General features: G+C 41.5%; 1 protein-coding gene across 4 annotated transcripts in view; it reads left to right on the forward strand.

Annotated features, from left to right (window-relative positions):
• The window catches only part of arhgef10la (Rho guanine nucleotide exchange factor (GEF) 10-like a), a 128,507-nt gene that overhangs the window by 14,591 nt on the left and 93,048 nt on the right, over positions 1-20,868 (forward strand). Inside the window, exons 2-10 of one of the 4 annotated variants that reach the window (XM_085777773.1) lie at positions 4,633-4,902; positions 6,000-6,027; positions 14,176-14,336; positions 16,441-16,548; positions 16,646-16,776; positions 18,077-18,172; positions 18,902-19,010; positions 20,177-20,277; positions 20,729-20,806. In XM_085777773.1, coding sequence (XP_085633899.1) covers positions 4,638-4,902; positions 6,000-6,027; positions 14,176-14,336; positions 16,441-16,548; positions 16,646-16,776; positions 18,077-18,172; positions 18,902-19,010; positions 20,177-20,277; positions 20,729-20,806 — 1,077 coding nt within the window. In that variant the 5' untranslated portion in view covers positions 4,633-4,637. The remainder of the gene's footprint in view (positions 1-4,632; positions 4,903-5,999; positions 6,028-14,175; positions 14,337-16,440; positions 16,549-16,645; positions 16,777-18,076; positions 18,173-18,901; positions 19,011-20,176; positions 20,278-20,728; positions 20,807-20,868) is intronic. The other 3 variants (XM_085777774.1, XM_085777776.1, XM_085777775.1) reach the window with 3 other exon arrangements.

Raw genomic sequence — 20,868 nt, forward strand, 5'->3', positions numbered from 1 at the left:
TAAACATGACGTACCACGTCTTTTCGCGGTCACTCGTCCTAGTTCTCCTCCATTTTTTCTTTCGAGGCAACACTCATTCTCTCTCTCTTTTTACTGGCGATGCCCCGCTGCTGACGCCAGGCTGCAGCAGCCCAAACATTACCACGTGTTGTTGTGCTGTGTAGCCTACAGTCTTCCTGTGCTGTGTCAACCTAACCTGGTTGGCTCAGCCAGTGGTTCAGCGCGGCGCAACTCTCGTTTTCATTGGCTGTTTCAAAACATGAATGAATGAAACCTATCGACTTTCTATCGACCACGTGTCATATTGCTATTGAGTAAAGTTATATCGCGATATATATCGTTATCGTTTTATCGCCCAGCCCTATTCGTCGCCATTGACATTTTCTAAAATAAACTGTTATTCAGAGTTATTCAGAGAACACACTGTCACTCCTCTGACCCACACATAGTAAATCTAGTTTTTCACTTTCAAAAGTATTTCTCTGGATAAACAAAACGCTGTCTGGTCAACACATTCAGGGCATTCTTATCTCTGCCCAGTGTTTATACAGTGCAGCACACACACACCCAAACCAGTACACTATTATGCTGTGAGCACAAATGGCAGATGGGAGGTGGAGGTTACTCCCACTGTGTCCTTGACTAGTGTGACACCAGCAGCACATCACTGCTGTTGTGGACAGACATTAGTGGATTTGCTCTACACTGCAGAGGGCATATGAAGGCCAGACTGGCGCCTGAATGAATAATGTATCCCCGAATGTCTCAACAGGGGCAACACCACGACAACCAGGAGGAAAGCAGGAATAAACTCAAATCTCAAATATGCATAGATAACCCTCTTATCATGATGCTTTTGTAGTGTGATGTGATATTCTACGTGGCCTTTGGCGCACAGTCTTCAGGAATTAATTTAAAGTTAAATTTAAAATATTCATAACGTTCATAATATATAATGCAATAGGCTTAGCTTCTTCTGTGTTGAAAAATCTTTGGTTGGGTTATGCTGTGTTTAAAAGCGCACCCATGAAATCCACAAATGTCTGTGAACAGCTTCCCACTCAAATTGTTATGCCTTTTGACAGCCAAAGAAAGACATATTCCGTCTGTTCTCAAGGAGCTGTTTGCAGTTCCTAAATTGGCCGAGTCGCATTCGCATCTCTCGATAGGAAGTCCTCGGGGAAGCTGAAGAAGAAACAAGCGCCAGGAGCAGAATCATCTCTGCCTGGCACAGTTTGTTGTTGTCAATGGTCCACTGCTCTCTCATTGTCTGTTCAATGTTTGTGTGCCGCTTTCTGTTAAGGAAAACCCTAAAGTGGGGGGTGCTCTCAGTGGCTTTCTGTTAAGATTTTGCAGTGCTGTTTATTCAGTCGTCACCAGCTGCTCTTCTCTGCCGTTGTCCATTGATATACCCGACTGCCACTGACCAGTGGCTGTGAGGTTTGTCTGCAGTTGGTTAAACATAGCTCTGTGTAAATCATTGGCTAGAACTAAATATGCAGCCCGGCAGATTTGCAAAATCCTGACTGAAAGCTTTTGATACAGTTACTGGATAGAAAACCCTTTCTCTCCCCTGATCTTTCTGTTTTTAAACGCTGTAATTTAATTTTGTCCTTTAGAGGAGATTACACATCCTTACTGCATTGTGCAATAAATAAAGTACAATAGGGAGCTGAGATGAAATCTGGCAACATCGGGCAACAAATCAGATGCCACGTACCCATACGATATGACTGAGTAATCAAAGATTGCAATTGAAAGGAAATGACAGAAAAAAATATACATATGTAAAAATGCAACTAAATATGCAAATCCAAGAACTACTACATTTAAAGCAAGATGAAACATTCGATGTTGCACATCAGGATGTGCACTGCCAACATGCGACCTGGTTTGCCACAGATCACTCAGGAAAGTGCACAAATACCTCACTTTCCTCTGTACACATTCGACTGACTCATTACCACATTTGGTACAGAGCGGTGGAGTTTCCAGAGCTCTATGTAGGTCAGGGACAGGGTGTGTAGGAGTTGGTTTCATCTCTATTCTGTGATGTATCTTATTTTCCCCTCAAGAATAGCTTTCACAGCACCACTCCTGGGGCTCTTTATTTTTCTAAGATGGAGTCTGTTTGATGACTTGTCCAAACGCCTTACCTCAAAGACATTTGCACAGAATACCTGTCATTTTGATTCTGAGGAAGTGAAAAACTTTTTGGGTTCCAGTTTTGGGTGAGTATTAGCTGAACTTTTAGTCAAGGCCCCTGCTGTCTGCTGATTTGTAACAATGTGGAAATATCAATTACATCCTCAAGATGTCAGGGTGATCTAATGTTTACTCAGTCCCCTTCACTCCGGAATGATTGTTTCGTCAGCATGGCCTCCACCTGTGGCATTAAAGGTACAATATGTAAGAAATCTAAAGCAACTGGCGTAAAATCATCCTAATATGTCAGAGAGACTCAGGAATAATGTTCATATAACATACTGAACTCACCAACAACAATACAGCCAGAATATTCGCATCAAAACATTTTTTTGCAGACCGCAAATCATCATCCGGGTTGCCAGTTAGGCTACCACTGAGCTGCAGCTACGGCTGGGAGATAAAATGAGATCGCGAAAAAAAGAAGAAGATTGTTTTCTATTATCGGTTATTATGGTCATATTTCCTTGATATCACACAGTAGAAATAAGCGGCTTGTCGCTCTGCCGTTTGACACACAGCTTTCTGTTGTGAGCAAATAGCCTAGTTAGTTTGAGCAGCTAAAGCTATAATAATAATTACAAAGTGAAAGTTAGAAAAGAGGGAGGAAATGTGGCGAAATGGAGCCGATGGTAAATTAAGTGATGGTGAACGTGAGGAGTGGTCATGAGATGAGCCCGGCCCTGTCTCTGGTCTGAGTGACGTGAACAATAAAACAGTGAGGTTGTTGATGAATATTTAGCTTTTTACTCTGCTTTGAGACTTTGAGACTGACTGTGAGTGAGCAGAGCAGAGGTTAGCTGTCTGGCAACCTGGAGTCCGGGGGTAGGGGAGGGGAAACAACGCGCTGCTGTGTTTTGTATTTGACTGCAGGAACAATTCTTACATACCGCTCCTTTAACTTCCACTTAAACTTTATGCTGTAAGATTTCATCTTTCTTTGACAAAATAGTCCTTTATTCCACATTAACTTTGTATGATCCATACCATACAGTGCACAGCCGTGGTCCAGATGACCTGTGAGCTAATCAGTATTGCAGTGACGAAATGTAGAAACAATGCCTTCTGAGGCTGGGCAGAAGTTTTCCCTCCACAAAAGAGTCATTGTTGATTTGACCAATGAGTGGGATGACTGGAGAAACTGTGTTTGTGGCACAGAGGAGGTAACCGGGTCCAAAGGCTGCATATTGTTCTTGTAAACAAGCAGAGAACTATTTCCCTCCCTCTTCTTTAAAACTCATCTAAAGAAGTGAGGACTGTTTTTAACTGCAGCGTCACTGTGCGGCGGTGCTTGGGAATTCGGGATTCCAAAAGCTTTTGAGAGCCATAACTAACATGACACATCTCATATCCAGGTTAAACAGAAAGTGCTGGCGATGAATTTTACAATCCACAAGCAGCATGGTTCAGGGATGTTTTCACAAGCGACCCGTGTTCAGCTGCCTCCGCCCCATGGTGTCATTTTTCCCGAAGGAGCGCGGTAAACTACCTCATCAGGCCGGACAGTGTTCCAGCACTGGAAGGAGTTCAGTGCTAATCAAAATGCAAAGCAGATGCCGGGTGTAGACTGACATGTACAGAAACAGAGCCTGTGTGTCATAAAAAAATCCCCACAATGTAAAAATAAAGAAACAATTACAGAAATTTAATAACTTCAGGGTCTGTGTGTGTAATGGAAAAATTTCCATTTTGTGTTGAAACGTGCTAACAACAAATCGAACTTCCAGGAATTACAACTGACAGTTTACAGGGATGACCTCATTTGCTGAAGAAATAACATCCCAGAAACACTGTAAAACATGTAGATGCTGATTGCAAAGACTGTATTGATGGATTTCAGTTGTTTTTAAATCAATTCCTAAAACACAGAGGCTGCTACCTGTTTTCATTGATAAGACAAGACGAAATTAGCCTGTCGCATAATTGAGGGCACATGTTTTCATCACTGTGTGGATATCTTAATTAATCTGCCACTAAGCCTCCTCAAACTCTTTGATTTAACTAACAGTCTTTCCAACTGCCATATGTTACAGTATGTAGGCTATAGTGCTGGAGTGTCTCTGTCTGAGCATCTGAGCTAGTTCATGTCAGGCAGGAAAATAAAAAATAAGGTGTTCAACTCAGGGTGTTCTTCATGGACTTTCAAGAAAATGTTCTTGTTGGCACTGAAGAAGACTGCAGATTTCAGTCTAATGTTTTGCTGTGAACACAAGATGAGGTTAGAAGTTCATTTCAGGCCACTGTTGTTTGGTACAACACAGATTTGTATCTTAAAATGTATTTTACATTCTGTTAAGCAGCTTTGCTATGTTGATAAAAAACAGAGAATGTCACAGGCCCTCCAGTCTTTTCTTTGTATTAATTTTTTTTAGTCACAAGTGTAAATTTTAACTCGGGTTATACACTTACATTATGTCACCTTTCCAGGAATCATGTCGACTGTGATCTCTCAGCAACCACCAAAAGAGGATGAGGAGGAGGAAGACGAGGAACAAGGTGAAGAGTTTGTGTTTGAGGACAGCGCTGAAGAGGACAAACTTCAGGCGGACAGTAAAGGGATCAGCTCTGTGCAGGCGTCAACTAAGGAGGACAGTGGGACAGCAGTATCACAAGACACCACCCAGCTTCCCAAAAGCTCACCTCCTGCTGGACAGGAGGACATTCCCAACAAGGATGTAGCATCAAGTTCTACTGAAGGTAACATGTTTGTTTTTTGTTTTTCTTTTTAGCTCACAGCCACTGTAGTATCTCCACATATTTAGGCCTACATAGCCTACTAGAGACGTGCTGTCCACCTAAATCTGCATGGGGAAGAGGAGGGATGACCATAACATTATAGCAGGGTAGGCTACTCGGCTGCTAGCACACCTGAAACTAATTAGACAGCAAACACTCGACAAACGTCATAGTCCGTCATACTCAGTTTTCCTCGACTAATAGACGTCATATCAGCACAGGCTAAGTTTGGAAAGCTTGCTAACGGAGCACAACGTGAGCATTTTCATCCATCACCCGGTGAGACAACAAGTCACAAATATTTAACAGAGTTTACTATCGATTTTTCAATTGTAGCCTAACCCTAACCCTTGCTAGTTAGGCTAACGAGCATTACGTTACTGTCCAAAACTAGTCTATACCGAATCAATTACTACTTTATTAATATTGGACAAAAGTTGTTTTACATTTCCCCCCACAAGCAACGTGTTAATGTTGTAGCTGGTGGATATTTTTTCTAAACCTTTTTCTAGTTGCACAGTGAATCGTAATAGAAGTCAGAAGAAGAGTCATAACCTGCTAACATAGGGGAATTCTGGGTGTAGTAGATTGTAGGAGAGGTCTGTTATGTAAGTGAGAGCTGAGAGCAGCTGAGACTCCCTCACCAGATGACATGCGTTTACATGGTGGAATCCATAGGAAATCAATAGTGACATTTATTTAACAGCACCTAAGTTGTACCTGTGCTTTGACAGCACGGCGCCACCATGCAAAATAGTTTTTTTCCTTGTGATTGTCTAGCTACTCTATCTGCTGAAGTATCTCAGACTCACTTACACTTGTGCAGTTGTATGTTTTATCCTAACAATCAGATAACATTTGCTCCAAGCAGGTGTGATTCAGTTGTTGAGGCTATAGATTCTCCTATAGACTAGAAGTAAAAGAGTTTGAACAGAAACTCACTTTAAAAAAAAAGTGCTTAAAGATGAGTTACTCTCTCTCTCTTTTTTTCTTTCAAATATGTGCTTCCTTTGCTACTGAGTCGTTTTTCATGGTTGCTGTTTTCTTCATTTTGACAGATGTTCCAGTTAGTCACTCACCCAGCTGGTAAGTTGCCTCTGATTCCTATCACAGTATGGGGAAAATTACTAAAGGACGGTGGGGAAAGTAAACTCAACACCACACTACATCATTGTCATGTCATTCTGTCTGAGATAATGTCATGCTTACACTCCATCCAAACACACCACAGTGGGTATGAGATTCTGTGATGTTACGCTGCATCTATTTGTACAACATTTAGATGACAGATGGCATGTCACACCCACAGTGAGTAGTGGTAATGTTAAGTATAAAGTGTTGTTGCTGTTGCAATTCTAGAGGGAAATCACTGGGTTGCCTAATTCATGATGATGCATACAGTATGATTGGATCAGCCTTGTTTACACTTTATTATGCAGTGAGATGAATTTAATTTAAAAAGTCAGTTCCCTCGCATCACAAATGAACATGTTTATTCCATGTAACCCCTGTGGTACACCAATCAGGCATAACATTATGACCACTGACAGGGGAAGTGAGTGACAATAATTACACTTCCTCATGGCGCCTGTTAGTGGGTGGGAGATATAAGTCAGCAAGTGAACATTTTGTCCTCAAAGTTGATGTATTGGAAGCAGGAAAAAAGGGGAAAGTGTAAGGATTTGAGCCAGTTTGACAAGGACGACTGGGTCAGAGCATCTGAAAAACTGCAGCTCTTGTGGGATGTTCCCGGTCTGCAGTAGTCAGTATCTATCAAAAGTGGTCCAAGGAAGGAGCAGTGGTGAACCGGCCACAGGCTCATTGATACACTTGGGGAGCGAAGGCTGGCCTGTGTGGTTCGACAAGCCTCCTTTGCTCAAATTGCTGAAGAAGTTCATGTTGGTTCTGATAGAAAGGCGTCAGAATACACAGTGCATCACACAACAAGATTCCTCTGCTTATTAGTAAGTCTAAAAGAAGGAATCTGAAGATTTTCAGTTTCATTGCTCCTGTTTTGTGGTAGTTGTGTCTGTCCCTGCATCACCACGGGAGCGAATTGAAAAAAAAAAATACAGCTTTGAGGAATGTAAACAGCCTAAGCAGCAGAACTTGCATCCGCTCCCATTTATGGATGCCGGCGATGCAGGGACAGACACACCGCAACGCAAAACATAAGCAATTAAACTGAAAATCTTCAGATTCCTTCTTTTAGACCTAAAATGTTAAGAAAATACAGCCCAGAGTTGAATTTGCCTGGAATTGTCCTTTAAGTATTAAGTGTCCATTTCTGCTTCCACCCCTGATACAATTAATTTGCCATGCTCACAGCACAGAAAAAATGTTTGAAATATTTTATAGCATTCCAAAATCTGTAAGATCTTTTTCATGGCAAACATTTAGATTTTTTGTGGCAGGAATACACCAAAAATAACACCAATGGCTTAAGGAGCTGTTAGTAGCTAACTCTTGCTGCTGCTACAGCCAACATTAGCATTAACTGCTGTTTAATTAAGAAAACATCTTTGAATTGTGCACCAAGCTTCATTCCTTTACTTGCCAAAAGTCGTCTCCAGCAGTGGAAAGTAACACCAATATTAACTCATGTTTGTGACACTTATTTTCTCTTACTGAATGTTTAACATGTTCCTACCTCTGTAGTCACTTTCTGATAGCAACTCACTGAAGCTCTGAGGTTGTATTACACCTCTTGTAGTACAATAGAAAGACAATAATGAAACTCTTTATTGCTCCTGGAAAAGAACTAAAATTTAGCAGCAGTGAAAACTTACAATACCAGTGAGCCAGGATGTAATAGGAGGAAATGGGAACTCAGCACCTAACTGAGGTGCAGTGGTCACTGACGAGTGTTACTAACACCTGTGAGGAATGTGTGGACAATCAACTGGTAAATTTGGCCTCATGCAAGAATATTATTGTGTTCTTGTCCTAAAATGATGCTGCTTTTTTCTGTGAGAGTTGTTAACATGAATGTTAAAAGTTTGATTCACCAAATTCCCATAACCACATAAAATTGTCATAAATTGCTTGTTTCAGTCTGATGAACCTGTTAATGAGGAGGTGTGCATTTGTGAGATTTGATCATTATTAGCATAATCATTGCCCCTAAAATTACCATATAAGGCTGCCTGTTCTTCTTTGTAGGAAAGCTTCATTCACAGAAATATCAAGCAAGTGTAAAAAGGAGAATTTCACACTGCAGAAGTTTGCTGTCAATATAAATGGTGTCAATAGTCATATCAGAGGACCCAAAACAATTAACCGGTACATTTAACAATACAAAATGTAAATTGCACATCTGTCAATAGCGTGTTATATTAATACAAATTAGTCCACTATGATTATTAAGTCAAATTAGGGTGTTTTCCTCCTGTGGAGAAAAGGCTCACAGAACAGGAGTGGACCACTCATGAATTTTGTTAATGCCTAAGAATAAATTCAAATTACTAGAAAATTGTCAAATACCATAAATTCTCTTAAATTGCTTTGTGTGTCTCAGCAAATACTGTATGTTTGTATGAGCCAGACTAATGAGGACCAGGGTTTCTGGAAAGATGTGTTTCTGTTGAGTATTTGGTTGTTTTTACTGATTTGAGTGACACAAGTACAATTCAATTAATCTTTATTGTATTCGGATGCGGCTCAAGTTAAAAGAGCTGATAAGACCTGTGAGACTGTGCGGGCATGTAGGATGGTGTTACAGTAGTGACAGCTCACTCACTCTCCTGCTCGTTGGATATGTCAAAACCTTTCCAAAGCAAACTACGTGGTTCTATGCCACTGGGGATATTTTTTATCTTTTGTGCTTTTGGTGAAACATAAAACATATTTATCCACATATGGCAACATTAAAATCCAGTTGATATTCAGAGGCTTTATTGTTGGACTATTAGGTGTATGAGTGAAATGATCCGACACTGACTGCATCTTTCATACAGTCAAGAGGATGGTTTGCTTCAAGGCCGTAGCACAGTAAATGATAAGGTGATAGTTTATTGATTGCTCTCAGACAGCAGCTGTCTTTTGCCTGCTCCCTGCTAGGGAGGGTGACCATCCACTTCTCTGGTTCAATTAATCAGAATATCATCAATCAGTATGAAAGAAAATTAAATAAACACTGAAATATAATAGTAGTAGTTCCTATCTCATACAACTTTCACTTGGGGGACATTAGCGGCTGTATGGAACATTTGCCAGATAATGACAAACATACTAAAGTAGTTTAGTGCTGAAGTTAAAGGAGAATTCCGGTCATTTTTGACCCCTGAATCGTTGTCCTGATGGTCACCCAGTGTTGGGGGAGCAAAAAACGTGACTAAAATTGATGCAGGCAAACCGGAGTTACACCATACAACGCTAACCTATGGGGCAATTCTTTCAACCACAACAAACACTCAAAAAACAATCAAATATCTATGGTACATGACTGGAATCCTTATGACACACCATTGAACTCATATAGTGTACAGTATAAACAGTATAGACTTTGTGTTTTTGCATGTAGTCACTCACCTCAGATAGCCGAACTCTGAAACATCCTGGAAAGACATTACTATCTGATCACAGAGCGCCTGCTCTCCCCGCCACAGAAATAAACACTTTTTCCTTGTTGTGATGATTTCTTTACAAAAATAAACGGTGGAGCAGTGCAGTGGTAATGTCCATAATATCTCTGCGATCGGTTAGTAATGTCTTTCCAGGACGTTTCAGAGTTCGGCTGTCTGAGGTGATGACTACATGCAAAAACACAAAATCGATACTGTTTATACTGTACACTATATGAGTTCAGTGGTGTGTCATAAGGATTCCAGTCATGTACCATAGATTTTGATTGTTTTTTGAGTGTTTGTTTTGGTTGAACGAATTGTTAGCGTTGTCGCTATCCCTAGCGCCAGCTAGCGATGGTGTAACGGTTTGTCTGCATTAATTTTAGTCGCGTCGTTTTTTGCTCCCCCCAACACTGGGTGACCATCAGGACAACGATTTAGGGGTAAAAAGGTAAAACATGACCGGAATTCTCCTTTAATATACTAGCTTTTGCTTACTTTCTAACTTTATGTGATTGGTTGAACTATTCTAAAGTCTCTTTGTTAGGTCTTATCACAATTATCCCTCCCCAGCCTCTCTGGCTGCATCATGCCGTGGCTGTGAATTTGGTGAAGCCCCCCCACCTGTGCATCTAGGAAGTGTGCTCAGAAACCTCTGCATGACAGTTGACTTCATGGGGTGGATTCCTGTGGGCTTTCCTGTGCTGAAAAGAGGGGCCTGTATTTGTACACAGGTGTGTGTGTGTGTGTGTGTGTGTGTGTGTACATGTCTGCTGTGTGCATGTTGTGAGCACAAACGGCTGTGGATTGTATGTGTGTGTTTGTGCAAGTCCCAGTGAGGTCTTGGCAATTTCTCATGCAGGGGGATTTCTGCTGAGTGCACGTTTCCACTTGGGTTTAGTCAATAGGCTGCCTTTTAAAGAAGAGCTATCAATAGCACTTTCCATCATCAAGGTGTTAGGACTGTCAGCACATCCACCACATCTGTCAGCAGTTTTAGAATAATATTGCCAAAATTACTTTGTGATTGTTATTGCAGAAATGTGGGTTTTTCTTAACACTGCAGTGACAGCACATCAGCTTGTTACAGCTATTAGGCTTAAGGCAGCATTCCTCTCCCGTGAGTTCTGTACACGCTTCAGTGTTTGATGCCAACATTTACTCCTGACTTCACTTTTCACCCCCTGACAGATAGTTTTCATTAAACGAGTTGCATGGAACCTCAGCAATGAAAAGATTAACACAAGAGATACCATGACAACGTGGCAAGTATCTGTGTTACTTACACTGAGTCCTAACCTTAGTGAGTATAACCTCAAGTGTTCAACAGTATCTTTGTTCGCCTTGACCTCTTTACCCTTCTGCAGTCTTGCAGAAGTTTTTACATTTGCTCTTGAGAGAAAAGTCATCTGATGTTTCTCACAGAGGACAATGTATTTTTCACAGCTGATCCCTCTGTTTGTTGACCCCTCACCTTGTTGTGTTTGTCTCATTTGGGTGTGCAAGAGAGATGCAGAGATGCAAACATTAAAACTAAACTCGTAAAAATATAATTAGAAGCCACGAACCAAATAGTTTGATTGCCATCTAATCTGAGTCTGTCGCATCTTTGGTCTGTAAAACAGGGTGCATTGTGGTTTAATGTGAAGAGTGGGCAGTTGTTCATGGCAAGGCAAGGCAAGGCAATTTTATTTGTATAGCCCATTTTTACAAACAGTTTGTCTCAAAGGGCTTTACATGGCATCATAACAACATCCTCTGCCCTTAGACCCTCACATCCACTGAGGAAAAACTCCATAGAAAACCCTTTTAACAGGGAAAAATTGGAGAAACCTCAGGAAGAGCAACAGAGGAGGGATCCCTCACCCAGGACGGGCAGACGTGCAATAGATGTTGTTACAGACAAGAAAACAGTTTATAACACAGAATGTGGGAAACATGGAAATGTTAACAAGAGCTGAAGGAGGCAGCTTCTGGTGGGAGGAAAGGCAGGGAGAGCAGGCCAGCATGATGGGAGGACTAATGGGGACTGATGACCTCAGGACAAACTAAGAACCATTGATATGCTCAACACAATGCTGGTGCAGTTATAAAAAAAAACAGCTATGCCTGAGACCACAGGGCAAAACAGGTGGCATTGCAGTACTGCCCTGGCACAGTAGCTGAAAGGAATGGAATCAGTGTGAGATTTGCATTCAGGCAGCTTTTACTTGAGGCTGTGCTCTGCCCCAGGCTGTGTCATTTGCATTGAAAAAGGATTCCTGCTTCTCTCCTTGAGCTATATGACTCACTGGGGCTCATAGCCACAGATAAGTTGTGAAGGGATGTGCAAGATATGCTTGGATCAATAGCTAAGCAGCTCAAATCACTCACACCTGACACGGTCAGGTGGACAAGCTGCATAGCTATTGTTCTGGCTCTACTCTTTTCTACACAAGCAAGTTGAATGACAAATGATCAGGTTATTCTAAGAAATGTGTTGACAAATGGCTCTTTATTTTGTTTTCATGTGGGTGCAGATCATTTTTGTTTCTTAGATTGAGATGAATCATCCAGCATCACAGATAATGCTGCAGAGTAATACTTGGCAGTCTTTTGCAACTTGACACCACAAATAAGTAGCAGTAGCTGTAAAATGACATGTCAGCATGGCTTTATAGCTACCTTCAGATATGTGCAAAGCATTTATTGTACAATGGGGAGAACAGAGCATAGACAAGAATTAGGACCATATTTATAAATAGTTACATAAATACACACATTGTTGTGTGTACATGTTACATAACCCTCAAATGATCCTTCAATTTGTACCACATCCGTGACCCCTGGACAAAATTTAGACATCAGTTACTCCCAAAGTATTTGTCTTAATGTGAGTAATAAACTTGGGAAGTTTCGTGGTGATATTTGTTAGTTACATTTTTTACTTTAAAATACATTAAAAAACCCATAGACGGAGGTGGACATTTCACTTGAAGGGTCATGGGTGTTGTAAAAATGCATTACAGGTCCAAAAAATGAGGACTTGACTTTCATTCTTAAATTTGGGACATCCAGAGTTTACCCAAAGATACACCTCCTTGCTAAAAATCAGGCCCCGGTGACCTTTCATTTGACTGTGGTGAGTTGGGAAAGTGTGAGAGGTGGACAAAAATGTCCAGGGGTCATCTGACTTTGAAAAATAATGATCTATTGTACAGATTGGGATTTACATATGCATTTATGTGTACATGTAGAGATTTTTCTGACTAACAGTGGTTTTATGTGGTGTACCTGTATTCTGTGTATGGTACCCACAAATGCTATAAACTGCCCACTGTTATTTTATTTTATTTTTTTATCCTTGTCTGCTTCAGGCATGCTTTCCTTTCTTTCTGACAAATAATACACAGCTCACCTGGTGCTGTGCCATACAAGCAAAGATAATGGTTTGCAAGATGGTTGAATACAGATAGTCTTTTTCTATTCCTGCTTTAATGCAAACTAAGTGTTTGCAAGGCTAACGTTCTGGCAGTTCAAAATGACTGCATTTTATGCCGTTATCCTTCTGGCAAGTGATGTTGTCTGCGTGTTGCCCATCGTTCTGACTGGCTGTTGCTGTTAGTTTGTTACTAAGGTGGTTAACAGAGGGACAGATTTAATTAGTGTAAATGGGACTCTCCTACATGATGGATCCTGTCATATTATCAGTAATGTGGGGGAGGACAATCCCTCAACACAGGCCATGTGATAGCTGTGTCAACAATATTTCCCCCTGACAGAGGCTGCTTTTAATAACTGGTTCAGGGCTCATTCAAAAAGCCAGTGGTGATTATAGTAAGCCGCAGGCATGACAGATAATGATTTGACAGTGCTCTAGGTGATTCAAGTAACATGCAGTAGGTGTGATGTTATACAGTATATTCCATACAGTTGACATAAATCATAACCTTAAAGAGTCTACTTTGTAATACTGAATAATTTGCTATTTTCAGTTTCAGTAAAGTTTTATTACCAAAGGGCTTGTAAAGCCAAGCAAACAAAAATTTTAAGAAAGTACTCTCTTAAAATGTTTGTAATCAGTTTCTGACTGCATCAAAATCAACATAATGGTAAACAGTCATGGACTTTGGGTGCCAAATAATTTCCATTGAACTAAGTGCAGCATCTACTGTCTTTATGTATTAGCAATTATGTGGATGCAAAAGTGGTGCAAGGAAAAGTTAATCATCCAGTATACAAGATGATCTGAATTATACTTTGTACATTGATCTATTTGGCACCAAAAACTAATCACTTGTGCCTCAGCCCATATTCCCACTTTCCAACACATTTCACTGATATTTCTTAATTGGTTCTTTGAGATATATCTGCAATCTGTCCAGTAAACAGACAAACAGGAAGATAAAACAAAGCCTCCTCGGAGGGGGTGAAAATGCACATCTGTTAGCACGGAAAACTAGTGCTCCAAAAAAAGTTTCCTCAAGAACATCACACTAATTTGACAGCCGCAGTATGTGTTCTGTCAGACCGGAGGGAGTGTGTGCTTGCATGTTTTGATAGCAAAGAAGTATTTCGTCCCCCACCTCTAGCCACTCTGCCTCCCCTTCCTCTCACTGAAATTAACTCGTAATGAGGCACACAGCTCTCAGTGTTAGTTTAACTGTGCTAATGTTTGGGTACCTTCCAGGGCCTCGGCAGCAGACGAGCCCAGTACCTCAGCTCCTTGTGTGGGAGAGAAGCTTCAGGGGCTTCCTGTGGTGCCATCAACTGTGGAGAAGCCGACTGATACAGGAGACCACAGCAAAGAAACCTTCAAGGAAAGCTCTGCCTCGAGGGACACCTCTGAAGGTACAGAACTGAATTATATTGACAAGTAGTGATTTGCCTTATATTGTAGATCAAGGGTTCAATTTCAGACCTGAAAAAGCTAAGCCTATCTCGGCATTCAGGCTCATTGCACTTCTGTATCATAGTGTTCACACAGCAGACGGATCTGATAGAAAACCAAGTGGGACTCCAGAGTTGCAAAAAACAGTCATGGACCACACCATAATGACACTGGCAAAATAAGTTGGCCTCCAGTACTCTGTTAAAACTGCACACTGCATCTCTTGAACTTCATGAAAGGTGACAAGAATACTGTGTCACAGACTTACAGCCATCTTATGCCTCATTGATTTCCACAGTGTAAGGAGCCCGATACACATATGTATGGCCACATGAATTTGCACTGACACACATACTGACACAGTACACAGTGGCTCACGCACACATATTCTCTGCCATGATTTGATTTCCACACAGACATGACATGAATCCAATTAATTCAGGATGAGGATCAATAGAGAACCATTTCCATGAGGGAAAATTGCTTTTGGATTTCGACTCAGTCAGCAGTGCTGCCGTTATTTGAAGGTGGCTCAGAAATGAGAGATATAAAGGAGCCCTGCAATGCTGCATGACATTTTTTATGTCCCACTCTTCTGATGTATTTTCACACACTGCCTCTGCTGTCATTTTGAACGTGTACAGTATACTTAAACTGAATAATAAAACTGTATTAAACTTCCAAATATCCAAAACTATGATGCAGAAAGTAGAAAAAGCAGGTTAACCTAGGATAGATGACTTACAGTAATGGGAAATCTATTATAGACTTCATTTGTGCTTTCACATGTGGCTTTTTTGTTTTCTAAACACCAGACTCAAGTAAACATTTTGTATTCATGTTAGCCTGTTGTGGAGAGCAAAGCAGCTTTTTGTGTAGACAGACTGTGTTTCAAAGTTGTTTAAATGGATCATTATGAATAATGAACTATTTCCTGTTTGTAAAAGCATGTTCCGTCTCTTGATTGTGGTCATGGCACATTTTGATGTGATTATCTGACATTGATTTCCACATGCCTCCCATTTGTGCGTTCTCATTTGCAACAACTAGGACATATTCATAACGGCAGTCTCATTTTGTGATTGCTTGCAGTGTTAGCGTGACCTATGAGTGAGTTCATTAAAGTGTCATTGTGCTGCTGTAGAGAAAAGTTAAATAAAAGTGAAAAAACACATCGGGGAACTTCTGGTTTGCCACTTTTGAAATAACAAGCCGTGTTCCCAAGAGGCCCAGTCACTTTGCAGATATGCTGATAGTCAGGCTGATAGCCCAAATCCAGTTGTTTTATTCTCTGTACTGAATCCTTTCTGAATGCAGTGGAGGAAAGTGAGCAAGATATAAAGAACATTTGTGTAGCTAATCCTCTTTTGAAGAAAAGCAGTTGCTCTTTGTTCATCTCCTGGATTGTGCCCAAGGTTATTTCGAATTTTAGACTGAACGCTGCTGAATAATCCATGACAGAATACACATCTCCAATCAGATTAATTGAAAACAGTGATTGTTGCTGTTCGGGGCTTAGGCGAAAGTGTTGCAGACAAATCACAGTTTAAAACCAAATCAATAAAGCTCACTGAGCTAAATTAGGCTGAAACACTCTCAAAGCAGTTAATGACAAATCCTGTCGAGCGTAGAGATAGGATGGGTCAATAGCTCAAACAAGCTTGATACAATCATGTTGCGTCACATGGACAAAGCCATTACAGCAACATGCACAGGAGCCGTGCCAGGTCTGCCTGAGCAAAAAAGACCTTCAAATGCAAATGATACAATAAGTATGTAAATATTCAAAGGCTGTGTGAATTCCTAACCAGAGGCTAGAGGATCTGGCATCTTTTATCTATTCTGCTTTGCCAAAAGGATTCAGGGAATGTAGTTTGGAGCGCGTATTGTGTGTGTTGTGTGTGTGTGTATGTTGTTTTTGAGAGAGAAATTTAAAAGAATGATTTAACAACAGGAGGTGCAACTATCAAACAGAAAGGGAGATAAAAGGTAGAAGACAGACACCACTATTTTTCCATTTAAAACAATGCTTGTTCACTTTGATGTTACTGCTTTCCCTGCCAGCTGTATGTGTGGCTGAAGCTGAAGCTGAAGCTGGGCCACAAACAGCAGAGGCTTCAGAGGTGATCTATGATGATGTTCCAAGTGAGGACCCGCTCTCCCCTGATGAAGGTTTGTAGCTACAACTGCATTGTGTTTCATAGCATGTTTTGCCCATCCGTGAATATCAGTGTGAAACTTTTGATGTGTAACATTTTTGAGTGTTTAGCAGATATGATTTATGAAGATGTTCAGAGAGACGCTGGCCCTGGGAACGCAGACAACGGCTGGAGCTCCAGTGAGTTTGAGAGCTATGACGAACAGTCTGATAACGAGGCCAAACAACCAACACGGAGCAAGGTATTACTGTATGTGTGTGTGTGTGTGTGTGTGTGTGTGTGTGTGTATGGGTGCATTCCTGAAATATGTATTTAGTTAACAAAAATTATCCTCTCTGTTTATTTTAAATGGCGTCACAACTGGCTGGGTTGTTTTGGTTGGTTTTCAGCACTTACAAAATTATCAAGGAGAATATTTCATCATCTGCTCCTCTAGCACAGTTGTTGTTTATTAATGTATAGAACTCGAAGGAAAACATAAAGGACATGAAAAATGGATAACAGGTTGTCTGGGCTTTCTACTTTCATTGTGGAATGAAGGTAAACAAGAGCCGTTTCTGTTTGAAAAGCCTCAGATCTCCTTCTCTTTCCTCTGCCAAAGATACTGTTCATCACTCTGCAGCACGGCTACAGAGTGTCGGACTTCCACATGATGGCACTGTGTGCACATTCACATTGTGCTGCATTTCCTCTATGCTTCACCAGCCTTTAACATGCATGCTTTGTAGCAGGCATGGGGGAAAATTTGGAGTCATACTAATAAAGTAGTCTTTTGCTGAGTTGAGCCATCATCAATGTATAGACTTGTATCTTCTTTTTCACATTTTTACATATTCAGGTTGTTTATTTATGGATGTAACTACGCTGTAAAGCAAGAAAATCCAGAGGTAATGCTTTGAGAAAGGAGGGAGACCAAGGGGGAAAAGCGTTTGTTGTAGCGGGACAAAAATGAGTTGCTCCGGTAATTACAGGAGGGTGTGGTGTAAAAATCCCCCCACAGCTCTGTTGGCATGCTCTTCCCAAGCCACTGAACAAAAGAAGGGATTCAGCTACACTGGTTGAACAATTAATGATGAAACCTTGACTGTGAGGGTCCGACAACAATTTTCAGCCGACATAGCCTTAATCAAAAACACATTGTTTTTAATTAATCCTGCCCAATTCATTTTTCACTAAGTGTACCTGAAGTCCGCCTCCTGTTCAGCTCATTGCTTAATTTGTGCAGCCTGGGAGAGCTGCAACAGAGTTTGCCTCTTTAATATTTGCCCTAAACTGCCTGCACCCCCACCCGCACCCCCACCCCCACCCCTCTGTAAATCAGTGGCCATTAGTCTCATAAGCCATAACGCTCTGACCAACGCAGTGCTCCAGGCTTTCACTCTCTGTGCTTGTGATTAATTCCTGATGTTAAGTAGCTTGTTTTGCCTTGATCACTTTGCCTTCCGTTTCCCTTTTCTATTTCCTCTCCCCTACACTTTCCTCCACCAACCGCCATTTGTGGCTAAACGCAACCCATGCCCGTCCCTGTCCCACACCTGTAGCTCTCTCCTGAAGTGTGCCGGCTGAGGGAGCGCTGTGCCAGGACCAAACGTGAACTGGCCATGAGGCTGTCTGGCAAGCACAACTATGACATCAAGGTATATCCACAGAAGCCAGCGAACGCAGTGATCGCACTATTTCTTTGCAGAGCTGAAAGCAATCTGCTCGATGTTTGCCAATAGGACAGATGATCACCCATTGCTGAAATATGCTGTGTTGTATGCTTAGCTAACTCAGAGGCTTAACTGTCTGTCTGCACCATCCCTCCCAGCTTTGCTTTGGACTGTGACTTCTCTTTAAGATTCTCTGTTGGCCTCTCTCTCTTTCCCTGCCTGGTTTAATATCAAGACGCATTTATGGGCCACATGAATTATTAAATAATATTCTGTGTATTTACTTCCATAAACACCAGCGCAACTTGCCCCCAATTAATGACCTACTTTCCTGAAGTAGCATCATTTAAAAATACTATTACCCTGGGTGTATTCTGGGTTTGTGGAGTCTGGTTGCAGGTCCTCTGTGAGTCTCAGGGTGGAGTTGGCGGTCAGCTAAACTCTCCCACACTTAGCAAAGTAGCTGTGTTACTCGGATGTGGAGCTCACTCTGTTACCATAATATCTCAATGATATGCTCATAGACTCTCTGATTAGAGGCTGCACAGCGACCACAGGGAGCCGCAGATGGTGAGATTCATGATGAGCCCACTGTGCGCCACTTCTCTCCATCTCTCTCCAGAGGAGCACCGTAGGTTATCAAGTCTCCACAGCATGGCACATTCCTTGTGCTCTAACACTTCTCTCTTGTTTTTGTCTGCTCCTTCCAACCAGGTTCAACAGCTCATGAAGGCGGCGAAAAGTGGAACAAAGGATGGGCTTGAAAAGACCAAAATAGCCGTCATGCGAAAAGTTCCCTTCCTGCAGAGAAAAGATCAATTGGGTAATGCAGGGATGACTGAACTTTGTAATTGTTGGTCAGCTTTATTTTTGGATGAATGTTTCTCTTTTTTTAGTAGTGGGTATTGGTTATGAAGTTTGGGTTCGGTTGCTCTTTGCAGTCGGCGAATTAGAGGCAGTTGCTTTTGTATAGCCAAGCCAAAGAAGTGTTGGAGGCAGATAGAGTAGAAAGTCTTACTTTTTCTTTATACAAATCCCTTAAGGGAGAAATGAAAGCGCTGTGAAAGAGACAGATCTCACTGATTATAAGTATAATAAATAAAACACCAACTAAAACACTCTTTTTCAGTTTTTGAGACTGACGTTGTGGTCGAGTAAAGCTTTTGAAGTGTGATGGAGAGAGAGAGAGAGAGAGAGAGAGGGAAGGATGAAGCAACAAAGGCTATACAATATAGGTTGTATTATAGGAGCCCTTGTCTAACAATAGAGGAAGATTAGCATCCATTAGTGAAGTATGAAGGAGTGCCATAAACCACATATAGCAGACCCATTCAAACAAATCTCCCAACCATCACAAAGAGGTAAAGAGGCCAGTGCTGCTATTTTTAGGTGTTGATCAAGGGAAATCTGCACGGCATTATATTGGTTTTCCACCAATCCTCTGTTATCATTCCAAAGTCTTTAATTGGAATGGTGGAAGCATGGTTACGGGTGAAGTGGGGATTTTTTAGTTTTGAAACTGTCAAACATCTTTGTGCCAATGCAGAGATGAGAATGTGCCGGATCGTGTTTTGCAGACACACTTATGTGTGCCTGCTGTACTCCTGCAGAGATACAGTATTGTTTCGAATTTCTCCCTTTTTTTATTTTAGTATTTCTCTCTCTGTGTCTCTGTCTGTCTGTCTCTCTCTCAATCTCTCTGCTGTCTCTCCATCTCTTCTTCAGAGAGCACAGAAATCTCTTCATATTTTAGAGGTAATAAACTTAGTGTGTCGCAGTGTCTCCGGCTGCAGTGAGATCTGAAGGCTGCCTTTCTGTTTCCCCTCTCTGTCTCATTCTCTGTGTCACACGCACACACACGCACACACACACACACACACACACACACACACACACACACACACACACACACACACACACACACACACACACACACTGTCTCTATTTAACCTTCTGGTGTTTTTCTCTTTCATTTCTGATTGTCTGCAGAAGAGGAGGATGATGCAGGATACCTGGATGTGGCTGTGTCAGAAGTGAAGCACCCCCCTCCACAACTGAGCCCCATGCCAGAGGGGCTGACCAGCTACCAGGTACGCCTGGCACTTTTTGTCCAGATTTCTTTTTTCCCCTACTGTATATGTTCAGCCAACTTTTGTAGAAGAAACATCAAGCATCCAGTATACAGTAGTCTTAAGATGAGACCGTAGGCTTGTCATCTTAAAAGCACTGATTTGTTGTTTCAGTATTTTTACATATCTATACAGACAATTCTCTTTTTTCCTGTTTGGGAAGGCAGCATGTTTTACAACAGCTAAAACACTTTGTCACATCTTGGGAATCTGAAGACTCAGACTCTGACGAAGACCTTGTTCAAACACACCTACAGTACTCCTCCTTTGTTTTTTTTCCTCCTGTGACAAATGCATGATTATAGTGCAATCCATCAACCTGCACCATGCTTAACTGAAAGCATACCGCGCACCGCAGCCCCATCATGTCCTCTTAGCGCTAGATTTTCTGACTGGTCTGTTGTCTCCACAGGTTGTCAGACGCCATATCCTCAGTTCCATCATTCAGAGTGAGCGGAGCTACCTAGAGTCTCTCAGGAGAATCTTGCAGGTGAGTTGTTTAGTCCCTGTTGTCCTCCTCTGCCACTTACAATATCTTCACCATTTAGCCAT

This window comes from Trachurus japonicus, chromosome 5, assembly GCF_045865225.1.
Source record: "Trachurus japonicus isolate A0001 chromosome 5, Traja_1.0".
Classification (NCBI taxonomy): domain Eukaryota; kingdom Metazoa; phylum Chordata; class Actinopteri; order Carangiformes; family Carangidae; genus Trachurus; species Trachurus japonicus.